Source organism: Dinoponera quadriceps, unplaced genomic scaffold (assembly GCF_001313825.1).
Source record: "Dinoponera quadriceps isolate SergipeBrazil2010 unplaced genomic scaffold, ASM131382v1 scaffold278, whole genome shotgun sequence".
In the NCBI taxonomy this organism is placed as follows: domain Eukaryota; kingdom Metazoa; phylum Arthropoda; class Insecta; order Hymenoptera; family Formicidae; genus Dinoponera; species Dinoponera quadriceps.
Window position 1 is genome coordinate 617,446 of NW_014554664.1, and position 26,697 is coordinate 644,142.

Genomic DNA, 26,697 nt, shown 5'->3' on the forward strand with positions numbered 1-26,697 from the left:
TATATTAAAGGTCCAGGAGGGAAGTTAATAAATATAATACATCGTCGAATATAATGTTTTGCTAGTCTATAGGCTATTTAAATAGGCGTAAACTATCTTTAGAGCGTGAAAGTAGCGTGAGAATTTCTTAACTCGGATTTTCCATCGCGCGATAGTTGAACGATTCCCTCTTCTTGTTTGCGCTTCTTTTTCCACCGAACGAAAACATTCCGCGGAATTATTCATCTAGCCAAGCTGCAGGATCGTGTCCTCACTGTGCGATCGATCCTCGAAAATTGTCATCGCGGGACGCGAAGATATTTGCGTGTGTGTTGATTCGCAAACGTTCGCGCGTGTTCAGCCGACCAATATCCACGATCGGAATGCCGTGCCTCTCGGTCGCTATATTTAGACATGCAAGTTTTAATTAAGTACGCGACAACCTATCGTGTTATACGAGGTGATGGCACAACGGGAGGTCGAGAAACGGTCGATATTCCCGATGGCCGACAATAATTCTGATAATTACGTCGACCGGATCTGCACATCGAGCAATCGTGCGGGGTAGTCTTTTCGTGCGGTCTGCAGTTCTACACAAAATGCAAAAACAATCATAGAATGTAATTCGAATTGCCGAATAGCAAATACGTCGGCCTGAGGGCCGGTTATTTAATTAGGAAAATTATCAGCGATATTATATAAATGCGATATTGATACGTTGAATATGTCACCTCGGCGATCACCGGTGATCGGTACTACGGAATAATGATTTGCCCGATGATTTACGTATAAGGCGTAACTTGCGTAATTGCGTTGAACAAATTAGATGCACGACGACTGGAGAACCGGTGAGACAAGGTGGTAAATATATGCGTCGGGACTTGCATTTATTCATCGTATTTTTGATTATTCAATCATCGATGAAATTTTGTTTCAATCAGTGAGAATCAACGAAGCATCGATGATTCTCACTGATATGATGATATCAAATCGACGTTGAAACAATCGAGATTACATCATATCGATTTGATAAGCCATCTTTCGCTGGAGAATACTTATACTACTATTCAAATACTAGACATGTTAGTACAAATGACGTCTGGTAACTAAAAAAATGAACAACATATGATATATGTTTACTACCTGGATACATAATAATATATTTGATTTCTTGAGCTTCTCCTCGGATATCCTTTGTACGTCGTTAAGATATTTATAGGATATCATATAGGCGGACATTTGTGCATCTGCTGGATATCCGACGGATATCTGATACCATCTTAGGATATCATATAGTTATTATACATCCCATAATGATGTCTGTACGACGTCCTTAAAAAAAAAATGTTGTATGAGAGGTGGCGTCGTTAAAAGACATAAACAATGGAATGAATTTGCTATGATGTTACATACATTTATATAATATTATAATATTAATATAACAGAAAGTATACAAATATATGTTCTCATAGAGATTATAGTATAATAAATATATAATATAATAATTATTATAAACTATTCGATCACTAATATTCATCGAAACACGAAAAAATTACTTTTTCGCAAGATAAATGAGATATACTGGAATTGGTCGTTTTATCCGAGTTATTCCGTGTATATGGAATTACCCTTCCAAAATTTACCTTCAATAAAATGGATTTAACATTAAAGTTATTATACATATAAATTAACCAAATCCGTCAGGAACACGTTATAAAGAACGACGTTACAACTCGGTGAAAACTAATCTCAGTTATCTTTCATAGCTTTCGATTTAAAAAAGAAAAAAAGAACCTCAGAGTATTTCATAATACCCGCACTTCCTCTGATTCGTAAATTACGCAACAATAGCTAACGTACCCACGGGGCAATTGACCTTCATTATGTTAAACGACGTGACCCTAACACAACCGAGCCGGAGGGTCGTATGCCGCGACCGGCTCGTAAAATAATTCAATAAAGCCCCTAAAGCTTTACGAAATCGAAAACGCGCGTTGACCGGCCGATATTCAACGGCCACTTTGTAAGAACTAAAACGCGCGGTACTTTTCGCGTTGTTTCTCCATCCGGTTTCTTTATCGTTCTCTCGCACGTGCACGCGAGACGCGAGAGAGAAAATCGCAGCGACGGAATTAGCCTCGTGTCGAAATAAAGTAAAAGACTCACCGCTTAGGCACGGCCGTGCAATCCGAGCGGACTACGTACACCGCACATACCTACAACGAAAAGCAGAGAGAGGAGAAAAATTCAACGCGTCCTCCTCCGTCCGGCAAATAAATCCGCGGGAATTCCGCGGCGCTCGCTCGCTCGCTCGGCTCCAATTTAACGCGCGCGACGAATCTTCTCTCGCGAGCAGGACGGATAAACGTGTCGTTACGGCGACCATCGTTTCCGGCAAACGCCGCGACTGTAATTAAACGCGATATGTGAGTAACGCGCGAAGCGTTCGCGCTAATGCGAGTTAACTTAAGCGCGAGACGGTGTCACGTTCTCCCGGTCCGAGCCGAGAAAGGAAGAAAAAGCAACGTCCAAGTCGAAATGTTGCTCTCGTGTTAAACCTTCAATTTTACAACACAGCAGAAGATAAGATAGCAAAATTCGTTCAAGTTTTATTGGTTAAAATCTTATGATGTAATTTACTCCTACTTCGATTATGATAATGTCTTAAATTCTTGTTTTCGTTATTTTTAGCGTCAGTATAAGTTGTTCTGAATATTCATGTGAATTGAGAGATAAATATCGAAGGTATTTATAGCTTCAAAGTATAGTGTTAAAATTAAACCTGTAGAATTAATGGTCTAAGAGAGAGAGAGAGAGAGAGAGAAAGAGAGAGAGAGAGAGAGAAATTAATAAATGTAGTAGTAATTTAATTGGCGTCGCGTCTGTCGAGAATTTACAAAAAGTGAACTGAAATGTTCGCGAAACGTCGAATACAAATCTTCGAAAGACGTGGCGCCAAATCGGAATGTTTATATATGTTTCACACCACGGAAGCTTAAAATAATAGAATAAAATGTACAGATTATTAAAATAATGTTACAATGTGTCATATAAATACGCATAATATCATATTTGTTTGCGCTTATTTAGGTAGTCTATAAACTAGCAAAAACCTACTTTGAGGATACCACATTTAATTCGTAGTATCCTCAAGACAGGTTTTTGCTAGTTTACAGGCTATCTAAATAAGCGCAGCTAATATGATATCATGTGCATTTATATGACACATTATAACATTATTTCAACAGAAAGTACAAAAATATAAATTTATAAAGATTGTAATATAATATAATAAATATATAATATAACAATTATTATGGACCATTCGATCGTCAATATTCATCGAAATTTTTTTTTACGTATTTTTGTCATCAAAGGGATGCAATTCCCGTAAATAAATGAAATGAAATGAAACGAAGTGAAATATGAAAAATACGAGAAGAGCGTCAAAATAGCATCAAAATATTCAAGTGCTCGGTCGGCGAATATATTCCACACATCCAAATAGACAAACTCACTTATCTGCGCGAATCTTTCGCACGTGAAGACTGAAGTCAATCGCAAACTACGTGAGCTATTCAAGTCGTCAGCCAACGAATTCGCGCGGCCTTCGTCGCGAGTGTGAAACGTTCGTCGTTGTAATCGTCGTCTCGTCAAATGTCGCGCGGATAGCACAACGAACCTTCCTCTCTTGCTTCATTCCGGCTAGAACAATGCGCGCGTAGGTTAAACTTATCAAGCTGTTCCTTGGTAAAGTCGCGGAAAAAGGACCGTCCTCCGTAATGTGCGTCGTCGTCGCCGTCGACAAACCGTGGGATGAGGCCGCGACTTCGAATTCTGCGTTCTCAAGTTCTGCCCGGTAACGGAGCGTCGTCGAGTCGATTGATTTCCTCCGAAATTTTTCCTTTTTAATATATACCAAATATTTATTTTTACGTATTTTTATATTCTCACATTTAAATATATATAAAATGTTGATTTTTGCAATCTCTCGATCATATTTGCTGTTTTAGTAGACAAGAAACGTGTGTTTTTTCGTCGTCGTAACACGCGCGAATAAATATCTCGCTCCGCTCGTCGAACAGCTGTCCTTAAGGATGTCCGACGGCTACTTCTAATTTCCATCCCCGCCTTTCGCAAGGAAACCCGATCTCACCCCTCTACCTTCTTCTCCTCTCTTTCAGGAGGGTTCCCGCGCGGAACCGTGTCTGCTTTCAGGGACGAATCGTCGAATGAAGAGGGGGAGGAGGAAGAAGTGGTAGTTCGTCAAGGGTGCAGCCTAGATAACGACCAAAAGAAGGGTGCGGTCGATTATACCTATGTCCACCAGGCTAATATGGCGGAGTATATGTTCACCTTTCCGTAGTTGACACCCCGTTCCGAAAGTTCAAACCTGTTTAACCTAATAGTAGGACGGACGCGCCGGCAAATTTAGAAGCCATATCGGGATATCGTTTTTAACCTCGTAATATGCGCCTCGGAACTACGGAATTTTTGATTGTTTTATTTTTAAACATAGACGTATGTGTGCGACTCGTTGGCAAACGTCGGTTTCAACCGGATTCGAATCCGAGGCGGCATATGCTGGATAAAACTCGCTTGAAGAAAAGTTATCTCATCGCGTCCGTAAAAATGGAAATGCGACGCGATTTATCTTGATTTCTATTCTAAATCGATGCGAAGGATTTGTCGATTCTCTACTCAATTTTAACACGTTAAAAATTACCGGTTTAGATGTTAAGAAGAAAATAGAAACACCCACTGATTTTTAACGTTTCGACAGCTGCGTGTGTCGAGTAGCGATTAGATAGCGATTGTAAAATGGAGTAAACCAGTATAAACAAAAGAGAAGCAACAGATACGAGAGATACGTGATTCTGTAATAGGAACGAGGAAAACAAACGATATCTTCGCCCGTCTATGCGTGTGCAATTATGAAACTTTCGTAACGAGTTTTGCCAGACCGGAGGAGATACTTGTGAAGGACGAGTTAACTCGTCTTCCCCACTTTGTGGTTGTAATCAACCGGTCGTAATCAATGTTGAGCAATTGAGAATCGAGACTGTGTGACGTCGTAACGCGAGATCGAAGCGACTCGCATTTGCGTTAACGTCTTGTGATTCGTACCGTCGGCGGTGAGAATGCGGCAACGCGTTTTCTTCCCGAAGTCTTTCGGCGAGAAGAGCTGTCAGAACGATCGCGTTATTGTCGCCTGTCCGAAGGCTCGTCACACTAAAGAGCGTCGCTCAGCATGAATTTCGCCGTATTACTTATACGCAAGCCTGAAAGACAAGCGGCGGCACACATCGACATCCGCGTAACAGCTCGCGTGATCTTTACTTATTTAACGTTTCAGCCTCATTTAAGAGCGTATTAAGTGCAGAAATGACGGCGAACGGACGCCGCCAGGAGGAAGAGAAAAAGCCGCGATTTACCGCGATAATCGGCATCATCGTTGCCGTTTAATCATGGAACGTGACTCACACATCACTCGCTCGCGCACTTTGCTCTGTTTATACACGGTCCGTGCAAATGACGACTTATCATTCTCTCGCTGCCCGTTTCACATTGTCGCGCTAAGCTCGTCGTAATCCGCGAGGGCCTATGAGATTATTAATTGAAGGTCCCCGTGCACGAATAAAGAAAAATCGGCGAATCGACTCCTGCGAATAACGCGAAGTGAAACCGAGGCTACTTGGGATCCCGACTTCTCGTAATTGACATCGACGATAAACGGCTACGAGCGTTTTTCAATTTACGAAGCGTATCGCTTCGAGTGAATATAACTTCTAATTTCGAATAAATTCGACCAATCACCGTGTAAGCGGTGATTTTCCGGTATTATCGTTACAAAAACTCCGTATACGTTCATGTATAAAATATTTTCTACCGGATGCGATGTTCCTGCAATGCAACCGCAAGCTTCTGTGCCATATGGGAAGGAGGATAGTTTAATATGATCAAACAAACACTTCAATAGGAATATAATATTATTTCTTCGTCATCCAAGCTTATTCTCGTGATACTCGCCCCGTTAACGTTATATTACCACGTTCAAATCACAGCGTCAACAATTCCAGAGACGTACATACAGACGCACATATGAATACTGTACTAATGTCTTCCGAACAGTCGCCAAATCGACATTTACACGGCGTATATACGATTCTCTCACATTCGTTAGTACAATTTCGTGCGTTGATGCTAAATTACTAATCAGAAAAAAGAAGCTTTAAACGACCGAAGCGGATAAATTGTTCCGTGAATAATAGTGAGGGACAATGGAAGCAACAACGTCCGAAAAGAAAAAAACCTGTTCTGGCCGAAACATTACGCACAAATTCGAATCGAAAATTCGAATAAATTCTCCCGTCTGAACGTTTGTCACGTTTGCAAGTTAACAGAAAATCTGAAGGAATGTCCTTCGTGCAAGATGATCTCCTACTGAAGCAAGGAGCACAGGCAACAGCATGAACCGCAACACAAGTTGATCTGCGAGGCTGTAGAGGTAAATAAGAAAAGAAGCATACGGAACGATAGTCCAATGGCCCTCGAAGATTGGGTCAGCTTTAAAAAGGAAAACATCGAATCTATCGAACAGGTGATACTTCGTCCTCTGAAGCCGTGCGAAAAACAAATGTTCCCGTTTGCGAAATCGTGTATCGAATGTCGCATACAGAAGCAGCCGTTTCCTTGTGAATGCAGTTGATGCCAGGTCGTCTACATGTGCCCTTTATGTCATCACGTTTCTGGTTCGGAATTTAAACAGCATACTTGTCAGCTGCTCAGAAATTCTATAAAGCTAGATTCACTATTATATCTACGACTTTGACAGATATGAGAGATATTTCACCGAATATATGACTTTAGTATGTACTAGCATGTGTTGCTATAATCATGCTATGAAATGCTTTATTCGCGCTAATCTAAGTGGTTTCAACGAATACGAGCAGTATTGCTATAGCGAGGATCTTCTCAGGACCGCTGACACTACTTTAGGCGTTGGAAAAATTGAAGCTAAAGAACCACCTGCATAAAGCAGATTCCTTCATCATGCATATTATAGCAAGAGCCACATTGCTCCGCACAGTGTCAGTTTGGGAAATAATTTTACATGAAATGTGTCCGGGCGCAGAGCTAAAAATTGCAACTATAGGGTTAGAATTATGGGATGATTACTATTTAACTACGAGACTTGTAGTACTTGCAACGCCAGGAAGAGGGGACTTCTAGCAAAAGGTCATCGTATGTCGTACAACAATTACATATTTGTTCTATGCGCAACCGGGCGTGATTATGGCAACTGATAAAGAATTTTCGAATGACGCGAGATTGGTAGAATTTATAACAGCATATCGATATCAAAAATACTCGTTAATTTGGATTGAATCGTGTTCAAACGTAAATGATAAGTCAACGCTGATGCGTGCAGTACTGGATTTACATTTAAAACCTATTGTAAATGAAATAAATAAATATAAATCTCTCAGACCACACAGAAACAATGAAAATAGTGATGTGTTTTATCGTAATTTTACTTTAATCATCTAACAGAATTTACGTGATGTATAGTATAGTTGTAAATATTCAGCCCAATCTTGGAACAAGAGTGATATAGTCGTGCCAGTTTTGGAAATATTATAGTATACAAACCGGCAGATTCTTTTGGAAAATTATTTACGAATATTTGAATAAAATTTGCTTTGAAAATACATTAATGCAAGTATTATTCTTTTTTCTTCTGCAAAAGGATTATCGTCGCCTCAACATATTCACGGAATGCACATATCCACAGAGATAAGTATAATATTCAAGTTTAAGAAACAAGCTCGATTACTTAATATGCAAATTGCTTTGTACCTCTGTAATAACAAGTATATTAAACCAATTAGCTATAACTTTCCAGTACTAATGTCTCGTTAACCTCGTTAGATCTCCCGATTTCGACACTCTGTATCAATCGCCATATCCGTCCTACCTCAATTATGAAATTAATTAAGTCTGAAGCGCGAGGCCACCTTAATTACGCTCATTTCTCGAGCAGACATTAGGTAAGCGTCCCACGGGAGTTTCGCGCAAGTCCCGCGGGATCGCAAACTGCCGGTAGTCACGCGATCTCGACTGACCGCATTTCACGCAATAGGAGGTCTTTCGTCTTTCTTGCAAAATGACCTCGCGCATTAGAAATACAGCGGAGGGGGAAGGAAGCCGAGAGAGCCAGCGTTCGGATAAGGCGATCATCGCATCGCGAGTACGATTCGCGAAGGTTTGAGAACAACGAAGGATGATTATGTAAGGAATTATCTTATATTCCCCCTTTTCTTTACAATTATTTTCGCATAACGTATATTATTATATAATTCAACCTGATATGCATTGGAAATGAAATATCGAATTGATGCAAAAGTTCGTCCCGTTTTCTAATCATAATGTACAAGTAACGTTTATTTTAATACACAATCAATCTATTTTAAATATGCGCCGTCTTATTCGACGATCTGCTAATGCATCTGGTAACTGAATAATTAAACTGCACAATTACGTTCGTAGAAATTTTCACATTTCTGAGCGAAGAACTGATTAAAGAATAGGCATCATTTACATAGGCAAACATTTGCAACAACTTACTACATTAGGGGATATATATTAAGAAATCAAATACCTTAAAATGGAACATACTTAAGTATCTATGAACAAATAGCTTTGGTCATTTAATCGATGACACAATAAGCTGAATGTTTTATCCACAAAGAGCACACTGAGAAAATAACGCACGTTTATCGTTTATATAATACACAGCTCAAGTAGAAATAGAGATAAAAATTGAAAGATTCTTATATAAAAATTATATAAAATTAAAATTATTATAAATATTTGATTACTTGTAAAACACTTTTAATATTGGTGGCTGAGAAATGATACCTCGTATATGTGAAATCGGAGGTTTTCATAAGAGACAAAGAACTGTTTTAAAAATTTATTTTGCACCGCACGATTGAATTTTCCCCTTTGTATTCTTCAGTGTCTTTAGGATTTCAAACAAAAGTAAAATGTTTCTAACAAGTCGAGAGAACAGCACGTCGAGTTAGCTGAACTAAAAGTCAGAGAATGGCCATTTTTGTAGATATGTCACTTCTTAAGCACAGATATCCGCATTATTGTGGAAAAATTCAAAGCTCGACACAGAGAGCTGGGAGCGGCCTTCGTGGCTGAGGATAATAAATTTTGTTGGGCAAAACTTGTCGTTCTCGGTTCCCCCGTTTACGCGTATCACGAGCTCGCTTTGGGCCCCGCGATCGCGATCTGTAAAAATGAGAAAATAGCGGCGCTCTTTAGCGCCGCTGGAAATGGCGCAATGCGCGCGAAACGTCGAAGCACGGTGCACGTGAGCCGTGGCGAAACACACTCATTTATTACACTTCGTATGAAAATGAACATTTTATGTATCGTAGCGTACGATTAGCTATAAATTATCCCGGGTTGAAGGTTTGCTCCTACTTTCGACCTTAGCTTTCTAACGTTTACAGATTATATATAGAATTAAGAGTCTTAATTTATATAGAAGCCGAACTCCTACTTTTGCATTACGTAAAACTCTTAAACGAATAATTTCCTACTTAGAAGTTAAAAAAAGAGAAACTTCCAGAAAATAAAAATCCAAACTTGAGTAGGATTTAATGGCTTTGAATGAAAGCGGCAGGTTAAATAAAATGTTTAAAGTATCAAAGCAGGCGTCGAATTTTAAACTTTGCGAAACTTAAACTTGTAATAAGATAAAAGTTTCACTTTCGGTTATCACATTTCGATTTAAAGAGAGGATTCGAATTGTTCGTATCTACTTTCGATATTAACTTTTTCATATTTACAGATTCTAAAGGATCACGGCTTGAATTATATATAAATTTAACTGTTGCATTATATTATGAATAAATAATATGTAACTTTCCAATTAGAGTTTTGAAGCAGAAGATTCGAATAAATAAAAAACCAAGAGAAATCGATCTGACTGCTGGAAATAACAAGGTAAATATTAAATCACAAGCATGGAAAAGACATAGTACTAAATTGCAGAACAATTTCGATATTATTTTCGGTAGAATCATGTATAATTATCTCCCACCGTATGAGTCCGATGCGTTTCTAAAGACAGTTTAATTTAAGAAATAGTAAGGAGGGACTTTTCTTCATTATTTCTTCTGAAAAAAAGTTCCAATTCATTTCGAGTCAATCGGGAAAATTCTATCTAAATTCTCTAAATGACACCAAAATAGAGGAAAATATCGCTTCATTGATAATCCGTTATTTCAGCGTGGTAATAAACGTTTTGTACAACAGTTGCCTCACTAACAAACATTTAATGAGGTCATTGAAGGGTATTTTTGCAAGCAGTAATGCAACAATGAAGACTCACAACTTTCGAGTTTCGCCTCGAAAGTTTCAGACGCGCTTCGGGTGAAATTCGTTATGGCGGAAAACCGATACATTCAAAAGTACGAATAAACTTCATTAGTTGCATGTGCGTAGCGAAAATCCGGATAGAGAGGATTCGAGCAGCGAGAAACGAACGCATACATAATTTCTACATACGTATCTTCTTCTTTAAAATTATCTTCGCATAAAATATTATATATATTACAATATAGTCCAGCTTAATGTATAGTGATTATTATTTTCTTAAATTGAAAATTTTACAATACAGTTTAATCTAATATTGGGTCAGTCAAAAAGTTTGGTTCAATGTTTAAGTCAAATCTGACTTTATTGCGTTCAATGAAAACCAATTATTCGTCAACCAAATAGTCACATCGTCGTTACTTGTAATCCTTTACCAATGTTCCAGCAACGTTCGTATATCTTTATCATAGACAATATCCAGTTTAATATCAAAGAAAACAGGAAATCGAGTCGAACTTTTTGACTAACCCCTTATCCACAATATGCTTTAAGACGTGCTTTAAGACGTAAACAGTAATCAAATTGACCAATCACGATCGTTTATTAGAAGAATAATCGATCGTGGTTGATCAATTTGCTTATTATTTATGTCTTAAAGTAAGATTGTGAACAAAGGATAACCTAATATATAGAGTGACCAAAGACTCGTAACGTTTATTTCATTTTATTTTTATCTTGCATGTTTAAAAGTTTCCTGAGCAATTTGGAGACAATTTTCCCTTAGCCAAAAGGTCGAGGGAAGTCGTTATTCACAGGGATATACTATTTCTAAATTAATACATTCTCTGTACCTATGTAAACTCCAAAGTCAAATTCTGTAAAATAAAGTTCACTAGAAATTGATCGAAGAGAATCATTCTGTTATCCATTTGATTGGCCAAGGCTTAGCGCGCGGAAATTCCCGCTTTTCATTCGTTCGTATCTCGTAGACAACTGATACTTCCGCTGAGGAAAAATTAACTCTTCATTGTCCAGAGAGAATCTCTCGGTGAAATTAAGCTGGTGAGTTCAGGGACACCCTGTACATTCGTCATTATTAATAACGACTCGTGTTTTCAACTAACAGGTGGCTCGTCGACTTTTTCCGCCAGTGTGTGCCCCAAAAAGAAGTAAAAAATAAAACATTCAGTACCTTCGTCGGGAGTTATTTACGACTCGACCCGATAGAATGTGAAGGCGTTGTTGATGCTTGTAGTTGTCCGAATGTGGCGGTTGTAAGGATTTACCGGGAGTTGTCACGTCGGCGGAAAAAAGGGCAAAAAGCGGCGTGTGGTACGGAGATTATTCCACTTTCCCCACCGCGAGGTCGTGTCACTGCGGAAGTCCGTCGTCTCGGAACACACGTCATCGTCCGTATGAGCTCGCGAGAACGATCCGGTGTATCCGATTTCTTTTCCAATTGCATATACGTGAAATACGTAGCCTCGATAACCGACCGGCCGATGCCGATCGGATTAGCGACGCTACCTGTCTCTCGTTTTGCGTTTTCCCCGCCGTTACGCGATCCAATTGCAAACCGGCTTTACGATACCATATATATTGTATCGATCGAGACGATTCCGCCTGGATCACATCGTTAATCTCGATTCCCCACTTCTCGTGCCGTCGTTCTCGGAGAAACGATGGGCTCAACGAGCTGGACGCTCGACGACGATGACGACGACGACGATGTGCATTTTTTCGACGTATCCAAGTTAAAAATCTACCGTGTGTCTTGTAAGTATTAATTTGCGCCCCTAAGAATAATAATAATCTTTATTAATGGAAGAACTCTTTACATACATAATAGAATAAATATCGAAGACGGACAGACGAAATTACAAAGGAAAGAGAAATTTTAATATGTATGTAAATTTAGAGAGAACGAAAATTTGATTGTTATCGGAGCAAATCCAAATTTAAACCCCTATCGTTGCTTCTTAGCATATAACTGTTATTCTTTATCTTCACATCTCCTTTCTCTTGAATCTCTGTATCGAATATCCGAATCTTATTGAAATTTCCACATCGCCGATTAAAAACAATAAAAAAATAATTTACGAGAGAAAAGAAAAATTGTTATTTTATGTCTCTGTTAATTGTGCTATTTACCCATGTTGATTATTTACTATGGCATTTATGGAACATGTTCAATCTGCGTTTAAGAAAATTATAAAATCAACATATATACTGCTTATTTAAATAAGGAATACAATTTGAAATTGATGTATAGAATCACAACATCAAAATTTCGACTCGGGCAATACGCGCGCGCGCGCGCACGTCGTCACATGTGAAAGTACAGCGCGCGTGGTAACGCGAAACCAAAAAGTCGCCGATGCTTAAAAAAGGGTCCGTATGCGAATGGGTTCTCCTCTCCTTCGTTGCTTTCACTCGAACTCGAGATAAGAACGTACAGTCTTTCGCACGGGTTCTAGTTAATAGCAGAAAATCGCGACGTATATCAACGACGAGTGCTCGGTTTGATTCGATCCTGTACAGAAAAAAAAGAGTCAGTTGTCATTTATCTGACAATTGATCCAAACGCGTTTCGCTTGAAAGAAATAAAATTTCTGGTTCTTATGAAACCATCTCTCCTTATATTTATTATTATACATTCAACCATATTTTCTACCGTATAATATTGGTTATGTTTTCATCGAAATATCCTAAACGTTATTACCGATTTAACTTTCTATTACTCGCGTATCGATCTCTCAGACCAACAAGACATATTGATGCTTTCCCGAAAACATAAACGTTATCATACGTGAGCATTTCAACTAGAAACCAAAATTCTCGCTAAAAACAATATTTTAATATGTTCCACTTTTACTAATTAAAAATCGAGGAAGACGTAATTCCGGTAACGTTGGCAATACAAGATGAAAATTATTTTCAAAGGTATTTTAAATGCTGACAACGGTAATGAAAATAAAAAATCGTTATGGCTATTTGCTCTCGAGATTTTTATAAAAGTAAAATAATATAATAGAAGATTTGTTGTGTAACATGTATTCGCTGGTAGCAATGTTTCTTTCCCCGATGTTTCTATTTTTAACGTTTAATGTTTAGAGATATATGTTATGATACTTTCACTTGAAACTCACAATGTATATTCTCTTACATAGAAGCCTCTCTCGCTTGCTAATCTTTCCGGTAGCCATTAAATTTAGTATTTTGTAGACTCATCAATTTTATAAGGCGAGGAGGAAGAGTAAAAGTTTAAGAGAGATATTTATTTATTATTTATGTAAAGTGAGAGAGAGAATAGAAATCTTAAACAACTTTTTATCTATCTAACTATCTTATCTTAGACTCTTTTGTTTAATCTTATAATCGTAGTTAAATTTATTTACAAAAATATATTTTTAATATTCGTAAAAAAAGTACTGTTAAATTATTTAATCTATTATTTTCTTTTAGAAAGATGTGTAGTTTCATTTAAGAAGGAAATAGCAAAGAATAATAGAAATACATCGACATTTGTACGTTTATTAAAAAAATTAATATTTTCTATCGTATATTTGACAATCGACATATACAGACTTGGAAAACTAAAAGTTATCACGATTGGGGGGTTTTTGTATTGCGTATTACTATTAAAAAATAATAAAATAAAATTGTTAAATCGCCGAAGTTGTCGGAATCGTGTCGAAATGGCCAAGTCGGAGTTTTTGTATATTGGACAATTCTTTAGAAGTCCAGGAAGATTAAAAGAGTCATCGAGGGAATACATCGTGGACAGTATGAGTTTAATTAAAATAGGTAGCCCGTCGTGAAATTCCGGGAAAGAAACTGAAAGTAAGAGAGGGAGAGAGAGAAGAAAGAAGGGAGGTGGGGGAGAGATGATGGAGCGCCGAGTTACGAAACGGGGTGAATCCATTGGGGCTACCGCGTACTTATTATCCTTTCGCAATTAATTATAATCGACCACCTCGGCAAGCCGAGGAATACCTTCGGACCGAACGCTGCATAGTGACGTAAGGCAGAAACGCAGGAAAAACTCATTGATTTCCGCCTTCGTAAAAATACGCGATAACAGAACGTACGCTGCAGAAGTAAGGAGAAAGTGATGTAATCAACCGAACTACGCTCGAACGAGCAAGGTTTGTTCGAGCGAACGTAAAACCGATCCAACGAATCGTATAATTACCGTGACGAGTTATTAATTGCCTCAATGATCGCGATTTGGTCAGCAATTGCATCAACACACGCGCGGGCAATTTGTTCGGTGACTGCGATATTTGTATGAACAAGGCTGATCGCGTCCCGATTTTCCTGTTTCGATCGCTGATTCTTCTTTCTCTTCCTCCTTCTGCTCCTCCTCCTTCTTCTTTCATTCAGTGTACATTAAAAGATCGCCGCCCGACACTTTTTATGTCGCGTATATTCGCGGGATACACGATGTACGGCATGACGACGTGTGAGCAGTCGGTACGCGTACGTAATTAGTCGCGACGGTTTTTAGCGAATTATTCGCGTTGCAGATGACGCAGAAACGTCTCGATCGAGCCCCAGAGCTGAGCAATACGAGGCGTCGGCGAGCCGTGCGAGGAATGCTAATGAATTGCCGCGAATCGAAGCACGCTCTCTCTCTCTCTCTCTCTGTCTGTCTTTCTTCCTTCCCCTCTCCCCCTCCCTCTTTCTCTCTCTCTCTCTCTCGGAGGAAAAACGTCCCTCTCCAATTAGCACAATCCCATAATGGAGAAACGGGATACCCCTTATAGGCAGGGCGGCGTAGATCGACACGCTCGTGAAACTGGGTTGGCCCGAGACGACGTCGCTCATGCGGCCGTCGTCGTCTCTCTGAAGAAGGCCAAAAAATGCCGGCGACAATAAGCCCGTCTTGTTTAAAGCGAGCACGGTAGAAGCTCGCGCTAGATATCGGAATCGATTCGCGCGTTGTATATAAGTCAGTGGCAGAAAGGTCGCGACGCATGTCGTCTCGGCGAGCTTGCAGAACGGACCTTTGTAAATCGCGAGATCGTTCTTATCCATGATTTTTATCTGTCGCGAGACTCATCGGAAAGATGTGCGTCGCGACCTTTTCGCCGTCGACTGAATTCGCTCGGCGCGAATTCGCAGACGATAACACTCGATATCGACGCGTTGACACGCACACGAGAATTAACTGCCGATCTGTTCGGCTTAATTCAAGCCATCAATGGTCAAGTTTGTATGTTGCTAAGAGGCGGGGATTTTTTAGGGAGATGATGTACTGTATTTGTTACTCGGATAAACGTAAATGTAAATTTTACGGCAACTTTACTTCGTCATACAACGCGATGCGTAAAGACTGTATCCCTTATGAGTGCCTCACGTTCATTTTCAACGAGGAGGAAAGGTGGAAGAAATAATAAGATAAAAAATCATGCGAAAAAAATGTATATTGTCATTCTTCAAACAATTCACTTCACGATTCAGTATGTAATTTCACTAAATTATTAGATTCCCAACTTTAATGGTAACTTATCTCCGGAAGATCGATCGATTTACAATTACAAGGGCCATTACATCTGTCGGTTCACGGTTGTGTTATTCATGCGTTTTATTTGTTATTCCATATCATCCCTTATGTATACTATTTTTTTGTACATACTTTTCTTTACATTATCTCCATCAATTTATATTCATATATTCATTCTGCCATCTATACTAAAGGGTCGTGCCGTTTAAATAAATAAATAAAGAACAGCCGCGAAGACCGCGAAGAGTTAAGCGCATGGATCCGGGCCGGTTGCTTGTAAATTACGATTTCACGACGTCCCCTTTCGTCGCGCGATAAATCAGCGATCGGTCGATGCGATCGAGATTAATACACCTTGCTACCAGACACGCGGTACGAATCCTTTTCATTGCAGCGCTGTTACGCGCTCCGCGTGCCGACCGGCGTCATCTTTTAAAACTGTATCCGCTGTCGTCGAGATTTATTCTGAATTTATAATACCGTCGCATACGACGGACGTAGCCGCTAACCTCGCGAGTACTCGCCGCTCGATCGATATACAGGATGTACCTCGATACGTGGGAAAGGCTTCGGGGACAAAAAGTCCGGCGGAAGGCTGAAAACGATGAAAGGAAAAAATTCAAGGAGGAAAGACCCGTGTGGTATAGAATTTGTGAGATCATGCGCCGCCAAAACGATCTTTCAGGAGAACAAATTTAATTCAACGATCAAATAAGCTCCAAACGAGCATAAGTTCCAACTTCTGGTCTTATTTTCGAATGATAAAGAGTCTCGTTTTCTTGCGAAGCTTTGTGTCGGCTTATCTTCGAGTGAGAAGTGCTCGAAATCATCAGCTCGTGCCTCGATGCAAGCTCGTAAACGGTTATCGATCTTGTTATTCTTTCGAAGCATCCAGACGCTACGCCGATTTGCTGGAGAAATCTCGCCGGTAAATTAGAGCCGAGGTATTTAGTGAGATAAGTTGTAATACCTTAGCTTTCGGGAAGAATTACTGGCACATGAAACTTGTCATAACGCGATGAAAGGTCAAATCGGGCCAGATGTTCGCCAGGAAAATGCCGAATTCACCCCTGAAGTGTTTCTCGCATATCGAGTAACCTCGAAGGTTCGCGTCGGTTTTCTAATAAAATGCAAGAACAACATTTTTATACATGTGCATGTAAAACACACACGGCTTCATTCGATTCTACATATATATTGTTTTGTCTCGCAGTTTCTTGAATCTAAAAACTTTATTTTCCCAGAATTTCTCAGGTTTCTCATCGAGAAATGTCTTAAAAATGTAACTCTTTTGAACTGCGCAATATTAAGTTATGTAATCGCGGAGAAATCCAAAATTGCGGAGGAAATACAAGGTGTGGCAATAACTGTTACCATCTTGAAGATCTTCGATAAATAAAAATATTTCATTAATAGCCAAGTAAAGATGAAATAGTTTACAGAACGTACGATTCAAATTCATGATCATTGATATTGACGCCAACTTTTTGTTGAATAATTTTTTTCTCCCACTCTTATACTTCAAAAATATTCAAAGTAACAGCGATTATTTCTTACACTCTGTGTAACGTATGAAATATGCAAATATGAATCGCTTATTTTGAAAATGACGATAAGAATTTAATTTTAAGAAATCCGTTCGCTATGCTTAAAAACCACCGTGGAGGAAAATCGAATGCGGAGAAAGGAGTAGAAATAAATAAATTTACGCCGCTTTCGAATATATACAAATCAAGAGCGACTCGCTTCCACGGCGCATTATTTTACAATGACAGATTCTCCGGACAAATTGGAGACGAATTTACCTCAAGCGAAAATATCGAGGGACCTAATTGTTATCCAATTTTCAACATCGCGTGTCTTAGCAACCGAATGCCCGATGAAAATTCCACCCGAGCCAGCTCCATCCGAAATCAACCGAAGAAGCGTAGCTTCGGTGTTCACTCGGCCATCGAAAGTTCAATTCACAAAAAGTGCATCTCTATCAAATGCTTAAGATGCCGGAATTGTTGTTCTAATAAATTATTACCTCGACATTTTCACACAATCAACCGGAGGATCCGTCGTTGAAAAGCAACGCGATGTCGAGGCGCGACACCCTGTACATGCTGTCGAACAGGTCGTCGACGACGTAACAATTCCGAATGAGCCTTTACTCCCTGGCTCGAATCGCCGTAGATATCGCGTTACCTCGGTGCACTGGCCTCGGCACGTTAAGACACCTAATTACACGTTACGTTCGACCCACACGCGCACGTACACGCTCGCGCACTTTGCCAAATGGTAATGCTCCGCCGCTGGCCACCTTGAGGGGCAAACCGGAGGAAAGTGGGTGAACTCGGCTGGATTTTGCGGCGAGATATCGGCCGCGTTCGCTCCACCTGTCCGCGTTCTTCTTTCTCCCCCTTTCCCGAATCCCGTTCCCGCGTCTGATCTCGCGTCGAATCGAGATTAACGGCCGGATTCAACGGCGCTGATCCGAGAAAAACGCCCGCGCATCCGAAACCGCGCCCGTCCGCGCGAAAGGTCGAGTTGACTTCGTGCCGGCGCGTTTCCGCTTTGTGGGATGCGACAGCGCGGCTCTCGCCAGGCTTTCGTCACTCGATCGCCTAGCCCGTCTACGTCTGTCCGAGTAGAAATGTAAGCAGTCGGCCTGAGGAAAGCTGATAGTCGGCTACTAATATATGGCTGGATTAGACTTTCTGGCTCGTTACTGGCTCGTCGCTGGCTGATTCTTCACGGAATATAGGATCGGTTTTGTAATCTAGTCATTGTCTGGTTATTGTATATCAAATGTGATCGAGTAAATACGCACAATAAATCTAAAATGTATAATCTAACGATTATATACACGCGCTATTATATATGTATGTTTAAAAAACTGTATGATTTTACACACATGAGTGTGTAAAATTACATACTTGGATTTGTAGTCAACTTAAAGGATTGCGATTTAGAGAACATTTCGGTTCTAACAATATAATAATCTTTCATTGTAGTTCTAAGTTCTGTTACCAGCCGCAAAGAACCCAGAATTCATGTAAAAATGAGCAAGGTCCTTTCGCTCCCGCCATTTCGACCTGAACTTTCCAAACGTTTACAGATTCCGGAGGAATACGATAGGTCCAATTTACATGGGAATCGAGCCCCTATTTTGTGTCGCTAATAAGCAGTGAATGGACAATGAACTTAAATTCTAAACAAGAGCATCGGAAAAATCAAAGTATCAATCCAAAGAAAATTTAGCGTTAACCAGGCTAAACAGTTACTGTTCAAAGCATCAAAATAGCAGTCCAATTCCGAATATAAGAAGAGAGATTAGAAATGAAAACTGAATTTGGACTCAAGTTTTCGCAACTCGTCTTAAATGATAGCTCCTGCTTGTAACCTTTTCTCTTTTCGGCCATTTAAACATTTAAAGATCGTAAAAAAAATGTGACGAGTCCCATTTATAGGATTCAAACTTCTATTTTGCGTTTTTCAAATTAAGCATGAATAAATGTGTACTTAGAGGTTCGAAACAGAAGTTTTGAAATAGTGGAAATTCAAAGTCGAATGGGATTTAACGGTATTAAAAAAGAAGTTATAAATAAGAGGAGCTACAAGTAGCTAAGTAAAGTCGAAAGAAGTTGATCCGATTGTTTAAACTTTCATAATAGACGTTTTAGTTTTACTGTTAAATGTTAAAGAATTAAATTTAAGTAGGGGAATAATTTCAATTGTAATTATCACAACTCGTCAAGAAAAGATACGATATAACGTGAGAATTGTAATTTCTTTTCCACTTTCCATCTTAATTTTCCAACGTTTACGGGAAGGGGGATTCTAGATGATAACTTTAATGTATGAGAATTGGACTCTCTTATTTTGTGCGTCTTGAATAATTAATATACAACCTACATGGAGGTTTAAAACAGAAGCCATGAAAAATGAAAATTCAGACTCGAATAAAATTTCACGGTTTTCAACAGACGTTGCTTGGCTAAGCAGAATCAAAAGAGGTCAAATGGAAATAATTTCGCCTGTTCAACATATCATAGTGAGCATTAAATTTCAAACGAAGAAAAATCGAGGTCTGAAAAAAACAATTTCGATTCGGGAATTATCGTTTCTCTTTCTAGAAAAAAAAAAGAAAAAAAAACGATCCCTTTAACTCGATACAACTTATTTCGACTTTTCCCCTTCGTAATATATTTAAAAATTCAGTGTATAGCTTCGAATGGAAATTCAAACCCAAGTAGTATTCGGTGACATTAAACACAAACTGTAAGAATCAAATGGGATCGGGAGTTCAAAGCATCAAGGTGGGTGTGAGATTTCAAAGGAAAAAACCGAGACCCGAAGTGGGAGAATAAATTTCGACTCGAGGGCTCGTCCGCATTCGTTCCCGTACACGTGAGCGCGCATAAATGAATGCGTGTGCGTTTAATGGAAATAACGACAGCCGACATCGGTGTCGACGGCAACGAAGTGATAACGATGTGAACGGAGAACACGGCCGTTTTAAAACTCTGTAAATATGCCATCAACGAAAACAGGGTTGTATTCGCTGTGCCGTAGCGTGCCGTGCTGCGCTATGCCGTACGGATTTATACGCGAGGTACGTGAGGTCGAGAATATAATCTGAGCGCGATCGATGTCCCGGCGTCGAAAAGAGCATCGTGCCATTTTGCCGAATGAGCCGGCCGAAATCGACCCGATTTTCGCAGTCGCAAGCCTGCCTGAGCTTAATCGCGATCGGAGTGACGCTCGATAATTCGGAAGTTCTCGGTTGTGAAATATTTTAGCGCCAGAACGGGGGGGGGAGACAGGAAGAAATGCGCGAGTGAGAATCATTGTTATTAATGAGATTCATGTTTGTGCGCAAATATAAAATAAACTTAAAACTAACATGTAATATCAAAGTTAATCGAATTAACAACGCGCAGTAGAAATGTCGATAATCTCTATACCGTATCGTGCCCGAGATATTTAATTATAAACCTGTATGATGCGAACACGTATAGGAACTTCGTATACAACAAATTCCCTACTAACATGAAATATTTATATATAAGATAAAAGTTTAAAAAAAAAACTGTCGCAGTAATAAAAATAATATTTAAGCGCATTTCAGTGAAGCATCACATTTACCGTCCGGTTCGAGAGAGAGATTTAAATATTTCTATGAGAATATTCGTCAATCGACGAATATACGAGTAGAAACATGGTGACATGTTTCCTTCAAGGAAAAGACAAAGCCAAAGTTACCCGTGACTCAACGCACAATACTTGACGACACTTTTGTGTCAGCGAGCGGAGTGACGATAGAGAAATTTGCATCCAGGTTGCGCACGTGGTCGTTATGGAGCGTCAATAATCTCGACCACTTGAGATGCTCGAAAATATGTACGTTGCATATATTATTTCAATACTTAACAATGTCACTGACAACTCTTGCTCCTGGATACGCAGCACAATCCGGTTCAAGGGCGTCGCAGGTACTGGGTTACGCGGGCCACGGTCATCACGATCGTATTGCACACGTGTGATACGGCGTACTATCTTGCACAAGCTCAAATCGCATCGATTCGATCCATTAGACGCGAAAGAACCTTCGGCGAATCGCGCAGCCTCGTGGAAAAACACCCGGGATTTCTCGATCGGATCTCGCGCGACCGGACGTCTCTAAATTGTGCGCACGCCGCGACAGAACCGCCGGTATTTCGCACGTCGGCCGAATGTACACAAATTAATTAGGCGTTATTAAATTCCACCAGTTAATCTCACGACTGGCTAAGCCACGAAAGGCGCACCAAATGGTACGAGTGTATTGAAATTTCTTCTATCTGTCGTCTCGAGTCGTAAATAACTTCTGACGAAAATCGCAAATATTAATTTTTTACCAAACGCCAGTAGAGAGAGAGAGAGAGAGAGAGAGAGAGAGAGAGAGAGAGAGAGAGAGAGAGGGACGAGAAAGTTGATAAGCTACGTGTACGAAAAAAAATATTATAGTAAAAGTTATTGTAGAATTTTCATTTTAATTGTAGAATTTTATCGTAAATGTTTATTTGAGAGCTAATTGAATTATTAAGAATTTTAACCGAAGACACGCCTGATATTCTGCCTTGATTTATTACACTTCTGTTTCATGTGCTGTTTTATGTGATCTGACGTCTACTATTAAAAATTTTATTATGTTCCTTAGCAAGATAAATTCCGGTGACGGTTTATTCCTGTACAACTAGAAAACATAGCAAAACCTGAAAGAACATTTACGTGAAAAAATCTGTATTCTTTCCATTATATTAATCTATAACGCTAATCTTCATTAATAATAATGAATGTACGTTAGATATTATTGTAAGATTTTTCACGCATATGCACTGAGAGAAATCCCGCTAAAACTCTAGTCATTTTCGGCCTCGACTTTATCTTCTTCTGGTTTTAACCCCAAAAAGTAGCAGCAATATACATGTAAAGTTATTATCGCTCGTACCATTGTAACTCTTACTAGAACAATGATTTGCCCGACTATCCGTTTTTCCATTTATGCGGATACAATTGCAAAATTGTTCATCAGTGCTGAGACGAATTTTCAAAGGGAAGAAAGCGTCGAAATTATTTACAGCCGGGAACGCGGGAGTCTCTGTATGCGATATACGTGCCGTGACACGTAGAATTCCGCTTAATGGCAGAAGCGTCCGTACGTCATACACGTCGCTCGTTCTCATTTAATAATTTAAAGCCCCCAGGAAGGGGTTAACATTTGACCCTGGTCGGATCGCGATTTTGCAAGAACGATTTAGCATAATCACTTTAAGTGTAAGTAGGCCGTAAATAGGCGCGCAGATGTGGGTTAGCTAAATATACAATTGCGTGCAAACAAAAGCGCGTCCCGATCAATAAAAGTGGTATGCTTAAACCATACAGTCGGCGTGCAAGTTGCAAAAGACCTTGGTTAGTACCAGGATCGATCGCGCTCTCGGTGAGTATCTTCCGAAGCGAGGGCGTCTGACTTCCGCCGATCCTTCCGCGAAAAGCGGCTCGGGAAAGCGCGGGGTGTGTTTCGAAACATGTCGTCGATACGTCAACGATACACTCGCTAACACGGAGAGAATTTGACAGTGAAAATTATTGCCGACGTCTCGTAACCGAGGAACATATGAAAAATTCCGCCTTAACCGTTTGAGTGGCAAGCGGCGCGATCGCGCTTCTTCTGTTCTCTTCTGAAAACTGCAACGCTCTGGGCTGCGAAGCCCATAATCACAGGCTCGGTTTTTCTCGATGCACAACTTTACGGTGACCTTTCAATCTTCGGTAAAAAAAGATATGAAATGATTATTGCATGTAAGCTGAAAACAGCGCAATCGCGTCGCTTGGCAAGTTTCGACACGGAATAAAACAAGCGCTATCGCGCCGCTTGGCAATTTTCGACACGGAATATAACAAGCGCTATCGCGCCGCTTGGCAAGTTTCGACACGGAATATAACAAGCGCTATCGCGCCGCTTGGCAAGTTTCGATCGGGAAATGAGAAAGGCCCGTGGCACTCAAACGGTTAATTTATTATCTTCCCTTTTCATATTTACCATTTGTATCGTGAAGGCACGTCAACTCTACTATTGAAATATTCACGTTTGAATTTACGTTCGCGCGTAAAAATAACTCCGTTAGTGCAACTGAATTTTGGTCGCCTCGGGATCAGACGAAACCTCGGTTGTAGGAATAGAAAAAAATATTCCTGCAGAAGGTTTCTGCTCAATCAATCGCTCTCTCAGTCGTCTCAAACCGTGTTTCAACGCAGCTGAACGTTCGCACACGCGAACGTTCTCAGTCGCGGTAACAGATATATCGTTTCTCGTCAGCTTTTCATCTGGTACTTATTTAGTTACAGAAACTGAGCTTTTCTTCCCTGCGGTTATTCTGAATTCCAACATCTATCGCAAGACCGAAAATAACGATGACCGTCAAAACGACGAGAAAATGATGGAATTATGATCGAGAAGTGGGTTTTATACGGTCGTTCTCCCGTCGATTTTAACTTCGTTGTCGACGCTCTCGTGGCGCACGAAATCCGACGAATCCTCCATAGACGACAAGTTAGGAATCGAGGAAAATTCGACCTTACCTTAGCGTCGAAAGCCTCCACGGGGGTCCGTTGCACACCGTTCATCTTCCGGCGAAGTCGGACGTTTCTGATATTTTCACGAATACGCTCACCGTTTACTCACAGTTCCGCGCGTTCACTCAATCTGCACAAAATATTGCACCCAGCCGTGGTGGTTCGGCGATTCTTGCACGAGGCGCGTCGGTCACTTATCATTTCACAATCGGGAATCCGCGTCTCGGACGGCAACTGGGCGTCACCGTCTGGATCTTCGTCGCGTCGCCAACTTAAGAAGCTCGCGGACACACACGCACACACACACACACACACACATACACGTACGCACAGAAGAACACTCAGGATCTACCGAATCTATTTCCATTAGAAAGTGCCGATCGGCAGATAGTAACTAACTTCACGAGGTTTCGCTATCGATCGTTCGTGCTCGTTTGCAAAACGATTCGAACACTCTTCTTCTGGCGCATTTAAAAAAGAAACACACACAAAAATTACTCGAAAAGAATTCTCCCATTGAACATCGGGGTATGTTTCGAGACGCGTCGGAGGAAAGTGTTTCCGAACCGTTTTGCGAACGAGCGCAAGAACTGACGACTTCAGAATGTATAGATGTAGTATGTATGCACACTAACCGGCGGAATGGCCTTAACACACGGTGTAATTAGGTTAGTAAAACTTTCCAATCGTACGTATTATTGATTTATCATTTATTCAGTGATTATTCAAAGGAGCGGGGACGATGTGCACAGGATCCGTTCCTGACCGTGGTAGCTTTGATGTTAACGTTCAAAAACAGACGTGTACATTGGGTCTCAGAATGGTTTGCATAGCTTTTTTCAGTACCGTTCGGTATACAGCCGATTGTTCTTTTTATTAATTCCCAGAAGTTAAGTTCTCCCGCTGGACTATCGACTACGTTAAGAAGCGGCATTGAAAAATTGTTCGAAGCATTTTGAAACCCGGTGTAAGATTCGAAAATATTAGTAACTTAATTATACCGCTGAATATTAAGGCTATTCTACTGCTCTGGGTAGTGTTAATTAAGGGGGGGGGGGGACATGGTCGATCATAAGAAAGTTGTAATTTAGTTTTGCAAAAGTTGCAGTTTTTTTATTCAATGAGTTTCGCATCGCATCTTGTATCCGATAGGAAAATGTATCTCCTGAAAATTATTGAAAAATTAATTCTCCTATTGGACGCAGGATGCGTTCCGCAATTTATAAAAAAAATGTGTTGCGACCTTTTCGCGTTGTAACCTTTTTGTGACTGACCATATCAACTTGCGATAAGGGAAAAATAAAGCAATATCGGGCCACCCGAGGTTCGATTCGCCGTAATTCTCGCACACGCGCTCGTTTTGTGTAAATTTTACAACACACCGAACCCATACGATACATCGACGTGTCTCGGATCCTTTCGAAAATCCAAATCCTACTTCAGTCCCTTACGAATGTCACAGTTCCAGCGCGACAGCACAGATAAAGTTTCGTTCAATTCACCTGGTGAATGAACAAGCCGAACGCGCGTTTTGCTCGAAAGAAGGAGAATTGTTGGCTCCTACGAACCGAATTCGGCCCTCGTATGATAAAAAAATCCCGTCTCCCCCGTCAGAAAAATACTATGATGAAATATGAAAATGTATCCCCTCATCGGGCGAATTCAAACAAATTTCTTTTCCGCGCGGGTATAAAACTAAATACACCCGGAGAAGCCGGGAACTGTTCCAAGCGTGATCTTCCCCTCACCGCTAATTAGACCTTCCCCTGGACAGAATGCTCCGTCCAGATATTCGTAAGTCGATGGTGCAAGCACTCGGGATCCACCGCCACCGGAAGCACCACCGATCAGCGGACGGTGACTCTGTTAACTTCACCAAATACCGGCTGATATCGATCGAATATAATTCCACGACGGACGAAGTAAGAACGGCTGGTCTGAGCAGCGTCGAGCGATTCCGTGGAGACGCGCGGTCGTTCTCTCTCTCTCCTTCTCTCTCTCTCTCTCTCTCCCTCTTCCTCTCTTTCTCATTCACGCTCGGTCGTTTGCGAAGAAAAGACACGCGCCCGTGTGCGCGGTTTCAGCGAGAACACGCGTCGCTGTCTGCTGCGAGACAGATGTGAGATTTGATTTGAAACGCGGCGTGTCGATTTGCCGGGGCGGCGCATGCGCGCGCTCGCGCACGGCGCTCGCGACCACGTGCTGTCTCCCGACGCGCGTTTGTTTTTGCCGCCGCCGCCGCAGACACTTCGGTAATTAGACTGGAAAAAGCTTTCGTACGTGGGGTGGAGGGGGGGAGGGTGTATGCGGGAAACAACACGCGCGGTGTTATATCTTTCGTTGAAACCGCCGTTAGTAATTATACGCTATTTTTTCCCCAAGGTAAATGTATCGTTCGCGGTTTTCGGATAAGTTGTCGTGGAAACCGGCTGTTAACGGACTTCGAGCGAGAAAGTTTAGCACCTCGGACGCCAGGTTATTCGTAAAACTGAATAACGCCGATAACGTTCGATCAATAACGTACGAATGATGCGGATATTTTTATTTCAGAGCGTTTGACATCGCGATAAATTAATTAACACAAAGTGGCACCTGGAAACAAGCACGGTGGCAACTGAAGAGAAAAGTCACACGGCTCCGGGGGAAATTTTAATGAAATCAGCTTGTTAGAGGAATGCCAATTGTTAATAACGAACCTGAAGCGTCGATAG

At 40.6% G+C, this 26,697-nt stretch overlaps 1 protein-coding gene across 1 annotated transcript in view; it reads right to left on the minus strand.

Moving 5' to 3' along the window:
• The window catches only part of LOC106740603 (four and a half LIM domains protein 2), a 214,291-nt gene extending 190,239 nt beyond the window's left edge, over positions 1-24,052 (minus strand). The window contains exon 1 of the mRNA XM_014611801.1: positions 23,993-24,052. Within this exon, the coding sequence (XP_014467287.1) occupies positions 23,993-24,037 (45 nt within the window). The 5' untranslated portion in view covers positions 24,038-24,052. The remainder of the gene's footprint in view (positions 1-23,992) is intronic.
• Positions 24,053-26,697: the final 2,645 nt, after the last annotated feature.